The following is a 19,574-nucleotide window of genomic DNA, read 5'->3' on the forward strand; positions in this document are numbered from 1 at the left end:
TGCCCTCTTCAGTTTAATACTCTCTTCTGTCAGGCAGACATATATGCAAATAGAGCAATCAAGTGTATAAATAAAGAAATCTTTAAAAAAAAATAAAGGGAAAGTTCAAATACCACTGACACTGTGGGAAGACTGAGACTCTGCAATGAGGCTGTAGCCTGGATTTTAATCCTAAATTGGCCACTTTCTTTTATGTTGGTGCTATGGTTTGAATATGATTTGTGTTCACCAAAACTCACACTGAGTCCTGTTCCCAAAAGTAGCAATGTGGAGAAGTAGGAACTAACGAGAAGAGTTTGTGTCATAAGGCTACAGCTCTGTTGAATGAATCAATGCCTTGTTATAGGAGTAAGTTGGCTCTGGTGGGTGGGAATTCATCTTTGATTTTTCTCATGAGTTGTAGAAGCATGTGTCTCTGACCAGATGCAGCTGACCACTCTGGAACACCTAAGACTCCAGAACAAATCTGGTTACTTGGTTGGTTTTTTATAATTTACCCAGTCTTGAGCATTCTGTTAGACCAACACCAGAAAGACTGACACCAGTACCTTCCCTTCCTCAATCTGTTCCTCATTTGTAAACAGCAACACTGGCTGGTTCTTATGTCCACAGCTTAGGAATAATACATGCAGTGGGTGTTTCGAATCATACATGTTCAGTAAGTGGCTGAAATTTCAATCCATATTGTTACAATCAAGGAAGAGGCTAAGGGAGAAAAACAAGCCCGTCTCTCTAAAAGTAAAAGCTACACCTTTTACAGAGTCGACACCGATCTACCATCACAGTCAGTAGTATCAGTCTACTGTCGACCAGGGTAAGACAGTATCAGTCTACTGTAGACCAGGGTAAGACAGTATCAGTCTACTGTAGACCAGGGTAAGACAGTATCAGTCTACTGTAGACCAGGGTAAGAAATACGAGAGGACATGTGACCCGAACTGTGAGAACTCTTCTCTAGGTTGTCTGTAAGCACCAGTGAACCAAAGCCTAGGAAGCATGGCAGTTTCTCTCTCTGGCAGCCTCTTCTGCCTTAGGAGGACCCTGGGGAGAGGAGCTCTACAATCACTGCAGCTTCACTCTCTTTTCCTTAGAAAGTGGACCTTGCTACAAGGCACAAACTCTGAGGGAAAGCTCCCAGGAACATACCATCACTTTTTGGTAATTCACAAAATATGTGCATAGGAAAGCTAAAGAAGTTCACTTACAAAAAGTTTAGCAAGGGACCATGTATATGCAATAGGCTGTTCTATATACCATTTTCAAAATGATATATATTCATAGCTAAACACGAAACTTTTACATCCCATTTATAGGCACTTGCTCCACAATCTGTAAGACTATAACTTATAGAAATTGTTTTTTAAAAAAATTCCTAGGACTGGAGAAACTTTCCAAGCACAACTTCTTAGATGCTAACCAACACACAAGTTTATCCTTGTGCAATTTTTCCTTAAAATCTTCAGCAGAGGCAGGTGAATATTTTGCATGCTTTTTTGAAAGCAAGAAATAGAATATCAAAAATTATGAGCCTTAGAAAAATATATTTGTAACTACACAGATTTTTATTTTTGTAAAATGTGATGGGGGTTTTACTGTTTAACCACTAAAAGTTCATTGCTACATGCAAACAGTGACATCTGGTGGAATGAGACTGTTTTACTTTTAAAAAAAATACAGCTTTTCCAAATATGTTAAAGTTAGAGAGTTATGGGGAAAGATTACAAATAATTTATATTAATGTATTTCCATTTAAGAACAAAAATACAATCTTAGAATGTCTTATCAAATACCAATATGTACAGTGCAATGGCTTTTGTCATCACCACTCTGTGTGGTTGGAAACACACGAGAGGTGGGGCTCCACAGCTAAGAGCGCTTGCAGTTCTTCCACAGTTCCGAATTTTATCTTCAGCACCCACACGGCGATTCACAACAGTATTAACTCCATTTCACAGGGATCTGACACACTCTGCCGGGCTCCATGAACATCAGGCATGGGCACAATGCACAGACATACTAGACTCTCTGATATAATACCTCGGGTTATTGCCTAGATCACACAGCAAGGTGGCGGAGGAGGATGCCGTGGGCAGGAAGAGGCTGACTACTGAGAACTGGCAGACAATAAGGAGAATGAGGTCCCTGATACCCAACCTGGGAGGCAATAAAGAGCAAGAGGCAAAGCCCATTACAAATGAAGTACAACAGATCACAGATGATGATATCCTAGAGCTTTAGCCCGAGACAAGGGCACATTCTAGTGGGCAGGAAAGTGCCCTGCGTGGTGGGGAATAACAAAGAAACTCCAAGTTTTATAGAGTTGTGGAATTAGCATAAGGAAGTCCCTCACAGTCATGTCCTCCGTCTACATTCCTGGCAGGGCACAGACACTGGTCAAATCAAATAGTAAGAACAATCCCCTACCACACTTTGAGCAAATTCTCTGATTCCAAACCTAGGTGGCAATGGAAAAAATGTGAGTGCACGGGGGGGGGGGGGGGGGGGGGGGCTAAGGGGAGATGGGGAGAGGGAGGGAAGAAGGGGGAGGATTGGGAAGAGCTTGGGGGAATGGGATGGGTGGGATGAAGGAAGGGTGGATATGGGAGCAGGGAAATAGATATCTTAATTAAGGGAGCCATTTTAGGATTGGCAAGAGACTTGACTCTAGAGGGGTTCCCAGGTCTAAGAAGATGTCTCCAGCTTGTCCCTTGGGCAGGAGAGGAGAGGGTGCCTGAACTGGCCTTGTCCCATAGCCACACTGATGAATATCTTGCATATCACCATAGAACCTTCATCCGGTGTTGAATGGAGATAGAAACAAACATTGGAGCACTAAACTGAGCTCCCAAGGTCCAAATGAGGAGCAGAAGGAGGGAGAACATGAGCAAGGAAGTCAGAACCACAAGGGGTGCGTCCACCCACTGAGATGGTGGGACTGATCTAATGGGAGCTCACCAAGGCCAGCTGGACTGGGACTGATGGAGCATGTGATCAAACCGGACTCTTTGAATGTGGCTGACAATGAAGCCAAGGACAATGGCACTGCGTTTTGATTCTACTGCATGGACTGGCTTTGTGGGAGCCTGGTCTGTTTGGATGCTCACCTTCCTAGACCTGGATGGAGGGGGGAGGACCTTGGACTTCCCACAGGGCAGGGAACCCTGACTGCTCCTAGGACTGGAGAGGGAGGGGGAGGGGGAGTGGGGAGAGTGCGGGGAGTGGGAGGGAAATGGGAGGTGGGGGAGGAGGTGGAAATTTTTAATAAGTATATATATATATATATATATATATATATATATATAATGCTGAAATAATTATACACCTGTCTCGGCACAAGACATTTCATATCTCTTCTAGGGAGAAGAAGCTTTCAACATAATGCAGTGCATGGGTAAACCAGCCTAGGCAGTGCTGGAGAGCTCACCCTGGTGGTGAGGACAGGAAAGGTGACTGGCAGACTAATGGTGTAGGAGGTCCTTCTGTCCATGTATTGCTTTCATTGGTTAATGAACAAAGAAACTGCCTTGGCCTAGTTTATAGGGCAGAACTTAGAGAGGCAGAAAGACAGAACTGAATGCTGGGAGGAAGATAGGCAGAGTAGGAGAGAGACACTATGGAGCAGCTGCCAGAGTCAGACATGCTGAATCTTCGCTGGTAAGCTACTACCATGTGGTGATATACAGATTAATAGAAATGGGTTAAATCAAGATGTAAGAGTTAGCCAATAAGAGGCTAGAGCTAATGGGCCAAGCAGTACTTTAATTAATACAGTTTCTGTGTGGTTATTTCGGGGCTAAGCTAGCCTGGCAGATGAACAAGCAGCTGCCTTCCCTTGCAACAGACTAACCCTGCAACTACCAAGAGCCAGAACCAAGGTTAAAAAGCAGCCCACCCCAACATCCACCCCATCTATAATCTGCAGGCCAGACCTGCAGATCCAAAGCTCCAGGATCTCCAGGACATAAGTTAAAAACAGGACATCCAAGAAGAAATCCAGTGAGGGTCCAGCATCAACGGTGTGGCAGAAACCAGAGGCCTCGAACCAGACCAACGACTCTTTGTAATGAACACTATGTCACACAACACCATCCATGGTAAGATATTTCCTTCTTTTTCTCTCTCTCTCTTAAATTTTATTTTGCAAAAAGAGGGTTTGTGGGGATGAGATACATGATGTGAAAGATGCAAAGAATAAATAAAAAGAATGTTTAAAAAAGAAAGAAAAAAGAGGATAAGACAAAAAATAGAAGAAATGAATAAATCCCTTAAAGGTGGCCAAGGAAAACCAAACAGTTGAAAAAAACCACTAAAAGTGTTCAAGACATGAAAATGGAAATAGAAGCAATAAAAAAAACCACATACTAAGTCAGGCTTGGTGGAGCACTCCTTTAATCCTAACACTTGGGAGGCAGAGGAAGGTAGATCTCTATGAGTTCAAGGCCAGCCTGATCTACAATGTGAGTTTCAGGACAGCTAGGGCCACTACACAGAGAAACCAAGTCTTGGAAAACAAAAGAAAGGAAGGAAGAGGGAGGAAGAGAGGAAGGAAGGAAAAAGGAAAGAAAGACGAAAAAAAGTCAATGAGATGATTCCCAACAATATTTTAGTTACTATACTCATAGATGGGTGACTAGGCCAATAGCCATCAGAGAGACTTCCAGGCATCCTCTGGCAGCTGATCAGAGCAGATGCAGAGACTCACACCAAAACATTAGGCAGAGCTCAGGGGGAACACCTTAGAAGAGGGGAAGGAGGAATTGTAGGAGCCACAGGGGTCAAGGACACAAGATCATGACTGACAAATATCAACTAAGCAAGGCTCATAGGAGCTCACCAAGACTGAAGGGGCAATCACCAAGCCTAAATGGATCTTTGCTAGGTCTTTTGCATACATGTTGCAGTTGTTTAGCTTGGAATTTTTGTGGGACTCTTAGCAGTGGGAGTAGGGGTATCTCTGACTCTGTTGCCTATTCTTCAGACCCTTTTCCTCCTATTTGGTTGCCTCATCCAGGTTTGATATAAGGGTTTGTGCTTAGTCTTATTGAATCTAATTATAAATAAAAATAAATAAATAAACGAGTGTAAATTCTTACCATTCTATTAAAATAGTCTTGGTATTTTAATAGAATAAATAATAATAACTATGTGTAGAGTTAGTAAAGCACTAAGGCTTCATACCTACAAGTATTATTATGATTTAGAGTTAACTACTCTTATTACAGCAAAAGCAGATCCACAGTCAGAGATGCTTGCTTTGTTCTCAGTTACCTTTCTCCAGAACTCTTTTTTTTTTTGGGGGGGGGGGGAACACAAAAAATATATATCTATATTTTTGTACTGGGGGGAGGGAACAGAAAAGAAAGCAGCCCCTATACTGGGCCCTATTCAGTGGCAGCTTCTTGTTCCATAGGATTAAGGAAGACTTTGAGGAAATAAAAGTTGTTTGGAAAAATCCAGGTGTAGTTGCTTTGTATGCTGTGATGGGTAGGAGGGATGCGGTGAAGTGTGAAGGCCCCTCACACCCTCCATCTTGCCTCAGACTATGTCCTGGAACCCTGGGGCGGAGAAAGCGCTATTTTCATTCCTGCATCTTGGGATTGTTGACTGCCATGTAGTGATAGAGAACCACAAGCAAGAAAAGCGACACGCGCAGCATGTTGGCAAAGATGGTGAGCTGCACGTCCGTGATCATCCTGCGGACAAGGGGAGGGACTGAGCCTCGGGTCGCGCTCTCCTTGCCCTCAGCAGGCCCGGTCCTCGCCACCGCTTCCACCAGGCTCGCATGTGAGATGGCGCCTGTGAGGCTCTCACCTGACCAGCTCCACTCGACTCCGACTCCGATTCTCCAGAACTCTTACTGGGGCAGGAAAAATGATACATTTCCCTGAACTTGTAAGCTCAGCAGACAGATATATTTTGAAAAGGTTAAGCTATGTTTAGCAAGGTAATCCTCAACAGACGGATGCTAGAAAATTAAATATTCAGTACTTAAATTAACTTCTTATTTGGCACTTAAAAACAAATCGGCAAGAATTATCTCTATCAAACAGAGCATTTACTTACTCTCTTGGAAAAAGAAAAACTTAGAACTGGAAGGAAAGCAGCATTGTTCCAGCAGTTTGCTGAATAATATGAGCTGTAAGGACCCAAAATGATGGTCGGCCCCTAGAGTGTTAAAGGGAACACCTTGAAACTAGAGAATTTTTTCAGAGATTGGATTCAGGGATTGGACATTAGTAGCAACGAATCTGCCTGTATGCATCAGGCCTGGGTTCAATCTTCAGTACCAAAGAAAAAGAAGGAAGTATAATCCTAAAATGACTAGACCACACACACTCTGTATTTTGTATCGCCCCATCCCCCTACCCCCGCTTTAGGCTGCTATTTTTTTTTTTTTCTTTTATCAGTTGCACTAAAACGGTTTCCAAATTTCCAAACCCCATTGTGGTGGTTTGGATAGGAATGACTCCCATAGACTCATGCTTTGGGATGCTTAGTCCATAGAGAGTTCCGCTTTTAGGAGTAGGTGTGGCTTGTTGGAGGAAGTGTGTCACTAGGGGGTGGGTTTTGAGGCCTCCAAATCTCAAGGTATGCTCAGCATGGTACACAGTCACTTTTGTTGCCTGAGGATATAGATGCTGAACCCTAAGCTACCTCTCCAGCTCCACGGCTACCTACGTGCCACCATATTTCCTGCCATGACAATAATAGGCTCTTTAGTCCATTTTATCTATTTATTTATTTATTTATTTATTTATTTATTTATTTATAAGCTGTAAGTTAGCCCCAATTAAATAGTTTCCTTTATAGGGTTGTCATGATCATGGTGTTTCTTTACAGCAATAGAAACCGTAAGACACCATACATTCATTTCAAAAAATTACTCCTGACTTGATAAAACTAAACTTGATAAAACATGTATATCGTGACTGGCACATGAGTACTGAAAATACAGTGATTCAATTAAAAATTAAGTATGATAATGGCTTGAATTCCTTCTTTCAAGGAGTCAAATTAAAATTCATTTTGGTTGCTGAACGCTAAGAAAATGGGCCAGGCAGTGGTGGTGCATGCCTTTAATCCCAGCAGAGGCAGGCAGATCTCTCATTCAAAGCCAGCGTGGTCTACAAAGCAAGTTTCAGGTTAGCTAAGGCTGTTACACAGAGAAACCCTGTCTCCCCCTGAAAAAAAAAAGGATGGCTTTTAAACTGGAAAAGAATATAAACAGTGCTCCAATTTATACTCAAAGCCAATCAGAGCAAAGGGGTTCAGAATATACTCTGAAGAGTAGTAAGTCTTAGTAATGCGGGAGTACAGTCAGAAGTGGTCTTTGGAAATCTTATTCTTGAATGTCTTGAATTAACTCTAATTCTAAAAGGGTCTGGTTTAATTATTAGGCAGGCCATGGATTTTTCTGAGTCCTCCCAATCTTCTGAAAAGTGTAGACTAGAGCACATGTCAGTGGTGGACAGGAAACACGGACTCTATGGAAGTGAAAACTCGCATTTTGGGTATGAGGAGAATAGGGTGATAAAAGATTTTTCTTTATATGCACAAGAATAGGAAGGAAAACATACAATACTAAAGTAGATATCAATATATCTGGGGTCTGTGATGTTAAAATTTAATTGAGGAACTGATTAGAACAAAAATGTCAAGTATGATGGCAAAACTGGGTTAGACATTTCTGGATTCCATTTAGTACTCAGAAAATTCGACAAAATTTCTTCATGGCTAAAATGAAAATCAACTTCTCCCTTAATCGTTGAAAATTCAAATAGAAGACATACGCAAAAACAGGTAACACCGAGTTTGGAACATTTTTGCTACTAAGCAAATATTATCTCTCTTTCCTTTCTTCTCCTCTTCTGAGAATGTTGCAGATCATATACTAGTCACAGAACAATCTGTGGATTCTAATGGAAGGGAAACACAAAGAGACCTGGAATGAACTCCATAATAATGGCTTCTGTGTACTATCCATGATCAAAATATGACAGTGGACTCCAGTTCAAACATATGCTTGTGTTCTCATCCCCAAACTGAGATCCTTTTAGCTGCATAAAATGAGAGGAAGGGCTTAACTTTCATGTGCCTCCGTTTCCACCTCTGTACCCCAGGGTTGTCATAAAGTAAAGAAAATAATTAATGAAACAAAGAAAGACAGACGCTTGTAGAACTAGGTTCATCAATCAAATTGATAAGTTACTGCTAGGGGTGAGTCATGTGGCTCTTGGTGTTCTTGGGTTGAAAACTTAATTTCCAATGAAACCATTGAAGGTAGGACCTATAAGGCTACATTGATGGCTCTGCCGTCAAATGGATTAATTAGAAGCCTTTCTCTCTTGCGTTCTCTCCCTCTCTCTAAATATTCTTGACAGATTAAAACAAAATAACCAGAAAATGCTTACCTATCTCGCTGTTCATCTATGCAGCAATCACCTAAGAGTGACGATCCCAATAGCCCAAGCATGGCCTTGTGACCTGTCCTGTTGGGGGTGTGGTACACTCGAGAAGCCAGGCGCAGATCCACCGGCAGCTCCGCAGCGGGGACTGTGGTGCACAGGTCATGAAGATGAGGAATGGGCTGGGCCTGTGGGATTCTGTAACAGGGAAGAAAGTGAGCTTCTTTCATCGTTTTATGGGTGTTAGATAAGAAACGCATTGATACTGGCAGTTCAGTTCGGGCTCTAAAACAGTGAACTGTTGGGATCAGACATAAAACTATAATAATGGCTTATGGCAAATTTAACATTGCGGTATTGGGAAATGCCCAGAACTTCAAATTCATAGCAATCAACACCAGACAATGAACAGGTCTAAAGCAAACGCATTCCTCCAGTGGTCTCTCTTTACTTGAATTCTGTAACTCAGTCTAGGGTTCCTTCCTCTGCTAAAGAAAAGATGAAAGAATGCCCACACTGCAGAAGTTCATCAGTGGAACACAGAACACTGTGTCTTCAGGTATCACATCCCTTCCCACTCCCAAAAATGTGCCTCTCTCTTGCCTTTCCAAAAGAGCAAAGATATCATGATGACCTGCTCTCTTGATGCTGCATGCCACCTACCATCCAATCATCCCTTTAAGCATCCTAGTGTGTGCCAGGCTGTGTGCAGGTGCCCTAAACATTCTAACCCTCATAGATCTCTACCAGAGAGATCACCCTTCCTTCCTTCCTTCCTTCCTTCCTTCCTTCCTTCCTTCCTTCCTTCCTTCCTTCCTTCTTTCCTTCTTTCCTTCTTTCCTTCTTTCCTTCCCTCCTTCCTTCCTTTCCTTCTTTCTTTCTTTCTTTCTTTCTTTCTTTCTTTCTTTCTTTCTTTCTTTCTTTCTTTCTTTCTTTCTCTGGAGCAGCCCTACTTTGGCTAGATCCCCATATCAGCAGTTCCTGGGATCCAAGTGCATTATTGCTCTTTGTAAACCCAACACCTTTCTGATTAATTCAGACTGAGAATTCCTGAGAAGTACCCTTCATCTGATGCTATTCCACTCCAGCCCTCCACTCCACTGGATCAAAGGAGCCTGCCATCTGTAGGCCATGCTCTGCAAGACAGAACCAACACCTCTTGAAACTCTTCATCCTCTCTGAGCTTTTCAGAGCACCCTCTAGCCCCAGATTTCCATCTTTCTCTCAATTTTGTTTTAATTTGAAGTCTTAAGTTCCCCAGTTGGGTGTGCCTCCTAGGTTTAAACTTCTCTTTGAACACAGGCAAAATCCTCTCCAGAGGGATTTTTCTCCCTCTGCTGAATGCTCCAAATCTCATCCCTGCTATCACAATAAACTAGATTCCTCGTACTCAAGAGACACCTCTTCTTCACTTGCAAAACCAAAGTGAAAGAGTGGTCCGTCTCTTCTCTATTCATTACCAGCTTACTCCAGTCATGGTCCTCCTCAAAGACAATGCTTGACCAGGTGAGCTGGGTACCATGCTTTCTGTCTTTTCCCATTGGTAGATTCATCTTTGCTCCCTTTACTCAGCACAGCTGTTCTCTGTTTCTTTCTGCACCTGTCTGACATCTCTAAGTTTAAAGGCATCCTGCCTGGCTTCCAGCACCCATATCAAGAGCGTGGTTTTTGGATTGTGCTGCCTGCATTTAACTACTTGTAGAATTCTCATTTGACCATAGGTCTTGACTTAAGAAGAGTAAATGCATTTAGACCAGTTTCGTGCATAGCAGATGTCAACTGCTATCAGCTTGAGGGACAACACACAAAGACAGACTGCTGTCTGCCCTTCCGTTCATGTCTAAACATCCTTCAGACAATGCCTTGATGACAGATGCCTCTGACAAGTTCTTTTTTTCTTTCCTTCACTTTCTGCTTTATTCCCTAGCCCCCTTGATTATGGAAGGGGGGGGTCTGTATTTTATAAATCTCTCTCTCCGTGCATTGTACTTGCCCTGTTTTTTTTGTCTGTTTCTCTGGCCCTTTCCCAGTGGCCAGTGCTGATCTGTATACTGGCCCATGTGTCTTGAAAACGCCAACTAGCAGCAAGTATAAAGAATATAGATTTTGGAGTTGTCGGGGGCAGGGTCAGAAGTTTAGTTCTTGAGCTTGCAAGTTATATTATCAATTTCTCTAAAAAACTTTAGAAAAAAAAAGGATGGAATAAAATTTTCGAGATTTTAAATTTATGATAACTGGGGATTTTTAAAAAAATAAAATGGATACTGGATATTCAAGGGCTGTAGAATTACTCATTTTATTTTTACTGTTACTGAATCGCATATATAGCATTTAGCCTATAGCTAAGCATACATGTACATTATTCAACGACACACAAAGCAGTCTATAACTTTTCCAAAATAGCATAGAGTCCAACAAGGACAGGGTGTGATATTTGTGAACACTGTGAGGGAGGAGAAGAGGTACATCTAAAGTCAGAGAAATGTCTGAGATAAGAAACCTAACTGGGAGCGTCACAAGCAATGATCAAGAATGCAGGACTATGGGTTCTCCCTTACTAGAAAATGGAGAGAAGGGGGAAGTAGAAATGCGGTGGGGGAGGAGCAGGAAAAGGAACAAAAAGGTAAGCTCCCATGTCAAGCTTACTTGAACCATCATCCTGTTTCAGACAGGTCCTGGCTAGTAGAGTGTGCCTCAGATTATGCTACTCATTGTGGTGTGTTGTTTGTTTTGTTTTGTTTTACTTTAAAAAAAAAAGAGTATTGCAACTATCTGAATTCTTATGTTCCCATCAGTTTAACAGCAGAGATTAGCAAATGAATCTTCCTTGGTATACTGAGCTAAACAGCAATAGTCTGCAATGTAGAACTGAGTTCTCAGGGCAATCACTTACTTTGAGGGTTAGTCACTGGTGAGAAAAGATAGACTGGTGAAAGACAAAGGAGCAGTGTATTAAGGACTTTCAGCAATATTTTTCCAAGATTCTCTTGTATAATATAAATTCTTTAAATGCCCTATATTTCTTCCCCTGGACTTCAGTCTAGTCTCTCAATAATGGAAGTTTCTGAAAATTAGCTTTCGTGAATTAAAATAACAAATATATATCAATAAGATCTACAAATATTTTTGGCATTCTCAAGAAAGCCTTTGTGTTTTTACAGCACACTCTCTTTAAGCAGGACTATTTGTCATTCTTTGAAATGCTAAGACATTAAAAAGAAAAGACCCTGACTCTGTGTGTGGCCACACTACTTTGCTTAATGCACTAAATGCAAAGATTTTTAGGGACAAAAGAAAAATCAAGAAGTTTCTGCTTCATTGGTAATCTGACAGTAACTATTTATTGAAGGTAAAATACTTGTTGCCGGCTGTCGTTGTTTGCTTTAATACATAATCTTGCTAACTAAATGAGCTCGCAGCGATGCAGATAAGCAAAGGCATGCACAGGGTCACTTAAATGCCGATTTCACTGTTTCATCAGCTGGGGAATTCTTTACCCATGAATCTACTCTCAACTCCTAAACGGTGAGTAATGTCCATTTACAAAGTTCAAGCCAGCAGTTAAGAAAAATCAAACAGGTTGTCTTCCATGTCCAGGCCTTCCCAGTTTCCTAAGCAACAACAAGAGCTAATAATTAAAGTTTCTTGAAACCTCCGTAAAGAGTTAGATGAAGGATAATCTAGAATAAAGCAGCCCATAAAACGCCAGCGGTGAAATGAAGAGAAAGCCAGTTTCAACAAGGATGAGTGGCAACAGCTATCCTGTGATCTGAAGTGCACTCACTCGCCACTGTTCAAACTCACACTACAATCGTGTGGGGTAAGAAACCCCATTAAATGGGGCTGTTGTAGACTTTTGTCTCATTTTGCTTTGTTTGGACAATTTTTGCCTCATTGGTCTTTTGATTGTTGGTTTCTGTTTTTGTGGAGTGATTTATATGAGTGTGTGTGTGTGTGTGTGTGTGTGTGTGTGTGTGTGTGTGTTTCTTGTCTTTGTTTTGGGATTTGTTTATCTCTTCATTTGTTTTTTAGAGAGAGAGAAAGAATATAAAATTGTGTGGGTAGAGAGGGAGAGGTGGGAAGGATCTGGGAACAAACTGAGGGACGGGAAAACATACACTGTATATGTTTCAAAATATACTGTATGAAAAAATTCTCAGTAGTAGTAAAAGAAACTTCATTAATGATACAGTGGGGACAGCGGAGAGGACATGAATGGACACTAGAGAGAAACTGAAATTACTAAGCTGATGAGGCTATGACCATGTCGGGTGAGGTCTTTCCTTTATCATGATAAAATTAAATAATAAGGTGAAGCAGTTAGTTAATCAAACCATGATCAAATCCATGATCTCTCCCATGCTTTATCCCAGAGTAGAGAACTACTCCTCAGAACCAGGAACAGAGAGTGTGGAAGATACACGTGCACCCCGACAAGGAAGCCTGCCACCAGCTCTTCCTTTGAGAAGTTTCTGCCTAGATCGCTACACCACACAATGAGACATTAAGTTTTTCCTCCTAACAATGTGTTTTCACATATCAAGCCACTAATCTCTGGAGAAGAAGATGTGTAGGGGGGTGGGATGGAGACAGCACAGCAGCTAAGGGCACGTGGATCCCCAGAACCCACACCATCTTTAACTCTAGTTCCAAGAGATCCAATGCCCTCTTCTGGCGGAGACACCAGGAATGCATCTGTCGCTCATACATGTATGCAAGCAAACACTCATACACATAAAATAATAATAAATATTTTAAAAGAAACAGAAAATATATAAACTTAAGGAAGTTACTTTTTAATTAGTTTTTTCTCCTCCTGAGATCTTACAGTCTTTCTTGGATTCAATGACTTAACAACTGGTTTACTTCTTTGTGTTTGTTTGACTTCTCTTCCTCTGATTTGCAATAATTCTGAAGATCTCACCTTTAAACACACAGAAAGCATGCCATTAAGGAAAACTGGAATATGAAGAGTTAGAGATTTCCCTCATATTTAATGCTATGTCTCATACATAAACTCCTGATTTCCATGTGTATATCAGAATATAAATACTAAAGATAAGTTACTATTCCTAAAGCCATTCCTAATTTTATGTACATACATTATCAAAAATAAAAATGCTAGTATCATATGTTCTTGTAATATTTTTCATTTATGACCTTAAATTACTAAAGAAAAACACAAGATGAACCCGGGGTCTCAGACGTACTAAGCAAACACTCTACCACTAAGCTGTGTCCCAGGCCAGTCTACTCTTTGTTTTTTTCACGTATGGTATGTGTGTGCATATATGTGCTCGCGTGTGTTTGTGTGCATGTGGAGGTCCATGACTGATGCTGAGAGCATCCCCATCTCTCTCTCTCCACCTTATTCACTGGGAGTGCAGGTCTCAGCTGAACTCACAACTCACCATATCAGTTAGTCTTGCTAGCCTGCTTGCTCCAGGGATCCCTGTCTCCACCTTCTGAAGGTGGCATTAAAAGCGGGTGACAGCACCCTCCTGGCATTCATGTGAGTTATGGGGATTGTATCCTGACTGTCTCCCCTCCTATTCTTCTTAGCTGATGTTTTCCCCCTCCTTCACCTTTTTTTCATAATATATGGTGGTAATAATTCACACAGGGTTTTCTCCTTGGATTGATTGCTGCGTGTTTTTATTTTGTTTTGAACTTGAGGGAGGAAGCGGGGAGGCTTTCCCTGCAAAGGCACAAGGTATAGCCAGAAAAGTAGAAACTGGCTAGGTAAAAGGGGGTTGTCACATGTTAGCTGCAGGCTTTGGGCTTACTTCTTACAAGGAGTTAGCAAGTCATGAAAGGAGAGCATTTCATTCTCTCCTGGAGTTCATACCTGAACTCTTCCAACAGTATCTCTACCTGTCTTGGTCATTTGCATGAACAAGGTCAGGAGCAGTGAACATGGATCCATACAGAGTCAGCCATTTTCTTTTCCAAACACTTCCATTTACTGACATTTCTGTTTTGTTTCTTTATTCTGAGTAGAATGACTTTCATCTTCCAGTCTAAATCCAAACCCCAGGAACCATAAATACAATCTAGTTCCTTTCCATTTGACAGACAGCTGAATACATGACTATATGCATTGTCTTGGGTCGATCAGCTTTCCCCCCAGATAAGCAACCTTGGCGCCATCAACTGTTCCTTACATGGAACAGATCTGAAGTGGTGGCTTTTCCATCCCTCCTTCAGTCTGATTTGTCGGGGACCCTCCTGTGCTTGGATGCTCAGATATGAACACAATATTTGACATATGATCTGAAAGACGATCTTCCTATGGCACCCATTAGCTAATGTAAACTGCCACTCTATCTGTCTCCCCTATCACAAAATGACATTATAATTTAAAGTTCTGAGGTCATTCACATTTGCTACTAAATCCTCCCATACTTCAGTAGACCCAAAGGCAAAATATAAACTATCTCCATGCCTGTTAAGTTTAATCTGACCTCTAGGCACCAAAATTTTAGGCATTAGTGCTGAATCCAATCAGTAAATCTCCCATATTCTCAGCCACATTATTGAGGAGTTTGCCAAACTGGACACAACCCTAGATCACACACTAATCATGTACCATATAATGCTTGACTTGGTACAAATCTAGCCAATATTTCTAACATAATCTCACCAGCAACATTCTCAGGAGGCATTTATATGTGGACTGCTGAAATTCAGAGCATAGCAAATAATAATCACTAATCATACTAATATGGCTGTGTCCCAGATGTTAAGTGCCTTCTATACCACATCTACATAGCATCCCTGTCATAGCAAGAAAGTGTTGGTGGATGTCTTTGAAATTTCCTGCTTCATGGAAAAGTCTGCCTGATACTATAGGCCTGTAGACTGAAGATGGGTGCCCCAATAGTACAGAAGAACTTTGAGTGACTGTCCAGGCAGCAAGATGTCTCTGTCATTTCTATAATTTTAGAAGGTACTTACAATGTACTTCCTGTTAACATAGGTAATATTGTATCCTTCTGGAGTCTTTGATGGAGTTGAAAAACAAATAGTTATAATTATAGTTTTCCTTAGTTATGATAAAAGATAAATTAGATATAAATATTGTAACTGTAATTATTGCTTGATACCTGTTTTGTTATATGTAATTTTACTATGTTAAACTTAAAACCTTCCCTTTTATTCAGACGGAAAGGGGGAAATGGTATGGGAAGTCCTGTAGATGCATTGCTTTTATTGGTTAATGAATAAAGAAGCTGCTTTGGCCTGTGATAAGGCAGAATAGAGCTAAGCAGGAAAACTAAACTGAATGCTGGGAGAAAGTAAGCAGAGTCAGTGAGATGCCATGGAGCTGCCTCAGGAGACAGACACTGGAACTTTGCCTGGCAAGCCACAGCCATGTGGTAATACACAGATTAATAGAAATGGGTTAATTTGAGATATAAGAGCTAGCTAGAAAGACGCTTAAGCTATTGACCAAACAGTACTGCAAATAAGAAAGTATCTGTGTGTTTATTTTGGGTCTGGACAGCAGGGAACGAATGAGCAGCCTCTGTCAACAAGGTGGCACTGCCATTATCCATCAACACAGGCAGTTTGGTAATCAGGCCCAGCTCATATGGCTAGAAAAATCTGGGCACAGAGCCTTGTGGCCTATCTATGGAGCTCACAGTAAGCAACATACCTAGCATTTTTTTTTCTGATACTCCATCTAATAAAATTCTAAGAAAAGAGAGAAGGTTGGTCTTCCATGTTCATCCCTACGGAACCCATGTTCAAAGAATTATCTCTTCCTATTACAAGGGTTGAGGCACAAAATTTTTAATAAGTTATTTAACCATTCTTAAGTGTCCTACAAGACCGGAGGAGCACAGAGATTGCAGAAATCATGATCTTTGCCCTCAGAGCCTAGATTTTTTGCAGTTGCCCATCTCGCCTTCTGAATCTCAAAGCAGGCTCTGGGTCTCTGTCATTTAACGTTGACCAGCAGCACTCTGCCATTCAACGCTACCGCAGGTGGAAAGCACCTACCGAAGCCAACCTACTCGCACAGAATTAATGCTCAAATCTCTCACAAATCTCAGGGTTCAGGTTTTTTTTAAAAAAAATCTTTTTTCTAAACTAAAGACCATTTGTCAGATTTTAAGAGAAGCAGGGGTTCATCAGCTTCCCTTTCTCTGTCATATGTCTGTTTATTTAAAAACCTCAATCTTTTTTTTTCCAAAACTAAACTGAGGAATCTCTGTCATATTCTGTCATTACTTTATTTATCCATGATGACAGGATTGTCTTTCTCCCCCTACCTCTACCTCTGCACCAAAATAACATAAAAATCACCTTTTTTGTTCTTAATCCTACAGGGGTCTCAACGCCTGAATCTCAGCCCTTCTGAGGTAACTTTCAACAGCCACAGGCCACTTTCCTAGTTATTTGTGATATGCATTTTGTCTTTCATGTGTTTTCAGAATTCTGGAGAATCAGTCATAATTGTGGATTTGGGTTTAGAGACTCTCACGGCTCTTAAACTTTCTTCCATTTGCGATCTTGAGTCACATTATTTTGTGGGCTGTTAATTGCTTTTCTAGAAAGCTACCCACTCCTGTTGCTGTTGTATCTGGCATTTCTTCACTAAGTTGCTAACACATCTATGCACTTTTCTCTGCTGTTGATAACGACTTACCTCGGAACACTAATATGCCCTACTCTTGCCAAGAGCTTCTGGGAGGAGAATGGCCAATAAGGCAGGGATTCTGCAGGTTCTCTTTGTTGCTGGAGATCTCCCAGCAGGTGTCTGAGCAGCTAAAGTGACTTACTCTGACTTACTCTTTCATCTAGATGTATCTATTAGCTACAAAAAAGTTGCCTGGTCTCCCAGTCTGTCTTGGTTCCCTGACCCACTGACACTACAAACAAAGTGTAGAGTTAAAGTTCATGGACAGTAACTGACATTGAGATGATACAAACAAACAACCATAAAGTTCTAGAGAACACTTGCCCAACAGGAAAGACCCCCCCCAAAGTTACAATAAATCTAAACAAGGCAAATGTGTGTAAGCATTACCAAGCTCACCCAGGCTTAGTCCTGGGGCTACACTTCCCAACTCCCATCAGATGCTACATAGAAAACGGTGGTCAGTGTCTGAAGAGCCCAGAGGCCCTCTTACCTTGAAAATCTGTCCTTCCTTCCAAGAGACACAACCTCAACCTTTGCCTGGGTACTTCTTCACAGTTGCACATCCCTAGTTTGCACAATTCTACGTGTTCCCAACACTGACAGTAGTGTTTTGTTAGGCTTACTTTTATAGTTGACTTCCTGCCTGATTTCACATCAATTGAGGGACGAACAGCTTCCAAGGGCTTACTGAAGTCCTCTAGTTGCACGATTTCTAATTCTTCCTGAGACTTAAACGCTAAGTTCTCTTCTCCCATGGCTCCCCACTCCAAAAGATCCTCCTGTTCGATCTGGAAGGTGCTGGACACGGCCTCAGGAAGCTCCTCACAAATACTTTGCTGGAGGAAAACACAAAGACAGAAAGTTCATTTTTCTGGTCCTTCCACGGTCTGCGGTTCTCCACTCTGTTCATCTATGCAGCAACAGAGTGGATAGGTCAATGTGTGTCTGAAAGTCATCTGAGCTGGTAAGTTGGTTTTTTTTCTGCAGATTTCAAAAGAAAATTTCAAATTGATTTAATGAAAAACCTGAGAGCCAGCAAATTATTTTCCCTGGCCTTATGTCACCAAATCCCAAGGGAAAAAAATCTTCATAGACACATTTCTATATATATTAGTCAATTTTTAAAAGATTATTTGGGATTATGGACCACTGGGAATTAAATACCTCAGTGTCTCAAACAATAGATCTATAAATAAAAGTTTGAATTATATAGAGTGGCTTTAGAGTACAATTATATCATTTTGTTTTTTGATATAATCAGAGACGCTATGCAGTGTCAAATACCACACAAGTGTCTTTGTTGTACAAGAATAGCTGGATCAGGAGCTTATAAAATATAGCATTAACCATAATTATTATAAAACAATTTTTGTACAGTGATTGACTGATGCTATTAAAAAAAATAACAACACGATGGTACTGAGCCCAAGTCCTGAATTTGAAGCACAATTAATAAAAAGTCAATTAGAGAAATTGGGGTTCTACCTGAAGACCCAAAAAGCAAAGCAGTCAGCTCTTACCTTAACTTCAGTCCAAAAATGGCAATCCTGCCTCCAGAAATCTCAGAGTAAGACGTGCCTAAGAGCTGTCTCCTCCCATTTTATAATCCTCTCTAGTTCTGAGATTAAAGGCATGAACCACTGGGATTAAAAGCATGCACCGCCCGGTTTCTATGGCAACTAGTGTGGCTACTGGGATTAAAGGTGTGTGTCACCACTGTCTGGCCTGTAAGGCTGACCAGTGGGGATGTTTTACTCTCTGATCTTCGGCTAACGTTTATTTATTAAAATACGAATGAAATGCCACTACATGGATCTGTCAATGCACAGATATCTGATCCTGATCAAGTTACTTACTTACATTACTTTCCTCATTGATAAAAGGGGGTTTTTAAAGCCCTTTTCAGTGAAATGACAAAGGAGATATATTGAGTGATTACATGCCACACACTCTGCTTCCATACTGTCCACGTGTGGTCAGCTGATGTGTCTGATGGTCCCTAGCTTTGGATGCTGTCAATCATTTGCTGTGATTTGCATTCCTCTGTTCCTAGCTTCTTCCATATAGTCTCACAGAGTTCAAGCTCGGGACACTGAACAAATGGAAGCAGTATCCATCAAAACTGAAAATGGAGAAATAAAAGCTCAAAAGAGGGCAACAATAGCCCTGCAGCTACAGTCCTGCCTGCTTCGGGAATCCGTCCAGGCTCACAGGTCCTCCAAGTCCTTCCTAGAACACCACTCTTGCAGCTGCCTCCATTCCAGTGTGTTAGTGCACACCACTAGAACCGCCTCAGCAGCAGGAGCATTGAGCAGCCTCGTCTATCTAAATAGCACAGATCCACACACAGGCAGCTATGTAAAACCCCACCCTTTAAGATGAGGACACTGAGGCTTTGACAAGCAGGTAATTTAACCAAAGTTAGACTTTAAGTACTGAAGCTGTCCTCCAGGCTAGACAGCCTCCTTCTAAAGTACGCACTACCAACTTCTCTTTCACTTGACATAAATTAGTCATTC

The 19,574-nt window shown here is 41.3% G+C and overlaps 2 protein-coding genes across 3 annotated transcripts in view; both read right to left on the reverse strand.

Annotated features, from left to right (window-relative positions):
* Ttc6 (tetratricopeptide repeat domain 6) overlaps positions 1-19,574 on the reverse strand; it is a 154,267-nt gene that overhangs the window by 89,635 nt on the left and 45,058 nt on the right. For both annotated transcript variants that reach the window (XM_087911793.1, XM_087911794.1), the window contains exons 4-6: positions 17,679-17,891; positions 13,199-13,329; positions 8,412-8,603 (exon numbers count right to left, since the gene is read on the reverse strand). In XM_087911793.1, the coding sequence (XP_087767919.1) occupies positions 8,412-8,603; positions 13,199-13,329; positions 17,679-17,891 (536 nt within the window). The remainder of the gene's footprint in view (positions 1-8,411; positions 8,604-13,198; positions 13,330-17,678; positions 17,892-19,574) is intronic.
* Positions 5,314-6,118, reverse strand: LOC148120520 (dolichyl-diphosphooligosaccharide--protein glycosyltransferase subunit 4-like). The gene has a single exon (XM_087911850.1). It carries the CDS (start codon positions 5,690-5,692, stop codon positions 5,579-5,581), a length of 114 nt encoding a protein of 37 aa, XP_087767976.1. The 5' UTR covers positions 5,693-6,118; the 3' UTR covers positions 5,314-5,578.

The sequence above is a fragment of the Myodes glareolus genome, chromosome 11 (assembly GCF_982192425.1).
Source record: "Myodes glareolus chromosome 11, mMyoGla1.1, whole genome shotgun sequence".
Taxonomy (NCBI): Eukaryota; Metazoa; Chordata; class Mammalia; order Rodentia; family Cricetidae; genus Myodes; species Myodes glareolus.

Excerpts from the sequence above, each read along its gene's own strand:
- LOC148120520 (XM_087911850.1), bottom strand. The coding sequence starts at position 5,692 with ATGATCACGGACGTGCAGCTCACCATCTTTGCCAACATGCTGCGCGTG.